At 41.3% G+C, this 4,672-nt stretch overlaps 1 protein-coding gene across 1 annotated transcript; it reads left to right on the top strand.

Moving 5' to 3' along the window:
* The first annotated feature begins 904 nt into the window (after window positions 1–904).
* Window positions 905–1,580, top strand: LOC147980326 (neuronal acetylcholine receptor subunit alpha-5). Its single transcript, XM_087547519.1, has 2 exons — window positions 905–1,214; window positions 1,306–1,580. The coding sequence occupies exons 1-2, from the start codon at window positions 1,047–1,049 to the stop codon at window positions 1,351–1,353; spliced, it is 216 nt and encodes a 71-aa protein (XP_087403645.1). The 5' UTR covers window positions 905–1,046; the 3' UTR covers window positions 1,354–1,580.
* Window positions 1,581–4,672: the final 3,092 nt, after the last annotated feature.

Here is a 4,672-nt window from a genome sequence, read left to right as displayed (position 1 = left end):
AGAGCTTCCTGCTCGTCTCCTCCATGGGCGTCACCAGATCTTCTCGGGTGGCGACAGAGCTCCCTGCTCGTCTTCTTAATGGGCGGCGGCGAAGCTACATCTCCATCATGGATGGCGGTATATCTCCATGAGCGGTGGTTCAACTCCTTCTTCAGGCCCATTCGTGGGGGCGGATCTTCACAAGAGATGTTTTTGCTCTCACTAAGAAACATGTTGTAGACTTGCTTCGTCGCCTAGCTATCTATTAAGACTTGGTTGAGAACTAGAATTAGTCCTCCCTTCTTGATGGAACGGGCCAAGGATCCCCTTGTAGGTTTTGAAATGGGCCACATCAAGCGGCACATGACGCATAAACAGTAGGATCTAGAAGACTTACGTGCACGCCAAGAAGCCTAATTTTGTGAAAGATTCAGTTTCCTCATATATAGCCGACTAGGTGTTGTAACCCTAGCACCTCTGGTTATAACCAAGGGGCTAGGCTTGTAGATGACAAATTACATTCTTTGGGTTGACACTTGCACTTTATACTTACTTCGACACCATAAACACAAGCAGGACGTACGGTATTATCTTCTCAGAGAGCCCGAACCTAGATAAAAACCGTGTCCTTGGTATCATTATGCTTAGACGCTTAGCTTGGAATCCCCTACCTCGAGATCAGCCGGATTTATTTTCGTCAGCCGTTAGCCCCCGTCTGCCCGCCGTCACTCTAACATCAGTCAGGAACATAAACTTTGTGTATTTGTGAAAAAAAATCAGCTTGTATCACATTTATGTTCTCACTTCAACTTCTTCTCCTATATCAGTGAAAGATACACAAACTTTGTGTAATCGTGAAAAAAAAACATTTATGTTGGCACTAAGTAAGTACGCTTTCGTGCTGCGGTCACGGTTTTCTAGTCTGCCTAAATCGGCACAGAAGTGAGCGGCCGTCTGCCCGTCTCACCACGAACCAAAACCAGACCAAATCTTCGGCGAGCCCATCGGCACATTCTGAGAGCGGAGAGGAAGCAGGAGGCGGCGGATCAAGGAGAGGAGACTAGAAGATGGGTGGCGGCATGGAGGTGAACAAGAACCGCTGGATCGAGGAGTGGAACGCCGGCCGGGAGAACCTCGAGCTCAACTTCCGCTTTACCCGCCGCAGCCTCGCCGTCATCGGCCTCTTCGGCCTCGCCGTCCCCATCCTCGTCTACAAGGGCATCGTTCGCGAATTCGTAAGATCCAGACCCATCTCTGCCCGCATCTCGTTCTCTGTTCCCCGAACCCTAAAACAAATCTGGGCGTGTGTGGTTGGAATGGATGCAGCATATGCAGGACGAGGACGCCGGCCGGCCGTACAGGAAGTTCCTGTGAGCGTCGCCTCCGGTGGATGTCGAGACTCCGAGCCGTCTGCAGGGTTTCGGTCAGGGAGAAGGAATCTCCATTCGGTTTGTTTCCCGTACTGTTGTAGTCAGACCGGAGTATTTTGTTCTCACATGTTGTGCGATATGTGTTAAATAAGATGTAATGAAATGCTGTTCTTGCAATTGCTGAAACCTGAGAAGTCTGATTTGGTTAATTTGAGGTGAATATTTGTGTTATGCGATGTTATTTATGCTTGGATCAAATGGGGAGTAATATCAGGCGAGTGTGTGGCCTTCTAACAATATCAATCATGTTTGTGTGCTTAGTTATTAGTTGACCACCCTGGTATTTAAGATTGATTCTGGGTCTGCAAGCATTGACGTTTTACTGGGCATACCTGCATAGAGCTGAGTGTATTGGGAGTTCTATCAAGAATTAGACGACATTTGATTGTTACCTTCATATACGCTCGAAGTTCTTTTTATCTGTGTTCATTAGTCGCAGTGTCCTATCAGTTTTTATCTAGAGCCTCTTCTGGTTTTGGATCCCCATGAAGGCATTAATTTACTTCCGACCGTTATCTATACTGATATATTGAGTGGATGCTTGCTAGATATGATGCCTTTATGGCTTGAATTGTGCTCTGCCCAAAGTAGTTCCCAGTTTATTCGACTGGTATTTTCTGTGTATGTGCTTTATGTTTGGGCCACAGTTTATGACAATAAATTACATACATGGTGTATTTACAGTTTTGCTTGTACGTGTACATCCTATCCTGTCCACCGGAGCATTCATTTCTATGTGCCAATTTCATGACATTCAATACAGATGAACCTATCTGTTACAATTTTGATAGTATTGCATAAACTTCTCGAACAGTAGGTAGATGTATTTCAGTGAGAACTGTGGTCAAAAAGCAAGGTTTGAATTAATATATAATTTTTCCTGGTATGCTTTCTAGAGTTAATGGCATATGTGTTCTAGCAGGGCATGTCAAACTCGTTGCTTGAGCCATATTTGACTGTCATTTTGATATGGTATGAACATCTCTCTTTGTGCAACTAAAAAAGGCATAGTATCAACACTGAGGATGGACATTAATCAGTTGTCTTCACTTATGCATGGAACATTTCAACAAACTAGAAATGAAGTGAGGCATGAGTACAGGATCTGTCAGTATATATGTACTAACACCTTTCTATAACTGAGTTCTCTGCTTTCTTGAGGTCTTTCATTAGCTGTTGTTCTACACATGATAGATTTTGTGATATTCTCATCTTGGAAGCATTAGTGTAGTGTTGTTTGGTTAAAGGGTATGTTTAAGCCGAGTCAGTGTAGGATAGTAATTTAGCTTTTGCTTCATGTGGAAAAATGGCATCGTATTACCTTTATTAACTCAAGATCTTAGAAGAAGCTGTGTGTAACATATTTGTTTTATTTGACTGGACATGATTGTTTGGTCATGCACCATCATATGTATGTTATTGTACTTTCTACTTTCAGAATACTAAATAACATATATCTAAAACAGATTTAGTTAGATGGTTCTCAAAGCACATGTTTTGTGTTGGATACCTCCTCCTTTATCAGTGATTAGAATATCACTTGAAAGTAGGCTAGAGGTGTGTTGAATCAGCTTGTCATTTTTAAAAGCCTCTAAAGTATGCTAGAGGTGCGTTAATCCTTTGACATAATCTCACTGTTGACTGATAATCCTTAGATTCCCATAGATGCTAGTGTTATGCAATTTTGTCAAGTGTCAAGGTGGCATTCAAGTTAGTGTGGAACATCACTTGTCCACTCTGGTTACGTATTTACTTAAAACGGAGTCCTGTTTAGTTTGTTGCTTCCAAAACCTAAACCTGCTGGGTACTCGAGCTTGTCATTTAGGTTAAATGTAAAGTCTCTATGTTAACTGCTAACCTGCAATCTAAGTCCATAGCCTGGATTATTAGGCATGAGCCTTTTTTCTTGCTTAAGATAGCTAGCTTCATGTGATGTCTTCATGTCATATATGTTCTTGTTTACTTTGTTGCTTCCAAAACCTAAACCTGCTGGTGCTTATCATTTAGGTTGAATGTGAAGTCTCCAGGTTACAACTGCTAATCTGCAATCTAAGTCCTTCATAGCCTGGATAATGCTTCTACTCCCTCCGTTCCTAAATATACACTTTAAACTACGTCTACATACATCTGTAGATGTGATGTATTTTTTTTCCTGTGGATTTTTCAAAAATAATAATTTGAAACTGCGGTAGTTTGATTTGCTTGGGATGAGCTTTGCCCACCCTTCTGAGCATGTCAATGATGAAAATATTTACCTGTGATAAATTACTACAGTAATAGTTTGGGCGGCTCTTGTTTATTTTGCAACAGTCAAGACTTTGGCAACTCGTTATAGAAGAACAGCGATATTCTAGTTCTAGAATAAATTTGATTGCATCATGTAAGGTCACCTAGCATTGGGGTCATTGTGAGGCTCCGCGACCTCGGACTAAATCCAATCTACGCGGTACTAACAGATGTATTGACGTACATAAAAAAAACAGATGTATTGACGTCTGCAATCATCATATTAAGAGTGATGAAGAATCGGCAGCCATAGTGGGTAGTGGGAAATGTCGAGCACGAAGGGTGAAAAAGGAACTCAAACGGTGTGAATAGTTTAGCCTTAGCCAACTTGTAATTCTGGTTTGCCCACTAGGGCGGCTGTATCCAATTTGCATTTTATCCAACCATACAGATTCATGGACGGATTGACCGAGCCAAACCATTCCCTAGATAACAATATATACCGTTGCCTTTGCCTTTACACAACCCCTCCAAAAGATATGCAGTACATGACATGTGTTAGATTATAAACTATTCCCCCTGTTACTAGAAAAGGATAATTCCACCTCAAAGAATCGAAGTGGAATGGATGATCCTCATTGAACATCACTTTTTCTTTTAGAGAATAGGCTACGAGTGCTCAGCTTTATTTCCATAGAAATTTTAAAGGATTATAATATTTTTTTCTATGTTAGTTGTTTGATTCATAGGATTGAATTCTATAAGAATTTTTCCTGAGGATTTATTTGTACTACTTTCCATAAGATTTCCGCATCCACTCAAATCTCTTTGAAATAATTCTTTGTTTTCTCTACGATGCAATCAAACAATCCAATCGTATGTTTTTTCTGTTCCCGCGTTTTTAGGATCATGTGTATCAAAGAGGCCCTTAGGATCCTATGGATCCACATAGGAAATCATTTTTTTAGAGAGTAGGCTCTGAGTGCCCAGCTTAATAGAACATCTATTTTGCACGGTCCCAAACTACATTTCATCAA

The sequence above is a fragment of the Triticum urartu genome, chromosome 3A (assembly GCF_056163025.1).
Source record: "Triticum urartu cultivar PI428250 chromosome 3A, HENAU_Tu73, whole genome shotgun sequence".
NCBI lineage: Eukaryota > Viridiplantae > Streptophyta > Magnoliopsida > Poales > Poaceae > Triticum > Triticum urartu.
Note: the sequence above shows the minus strand (reverse complement) of the source record. Positions and strands in the feature narration are given on the sequence as shown.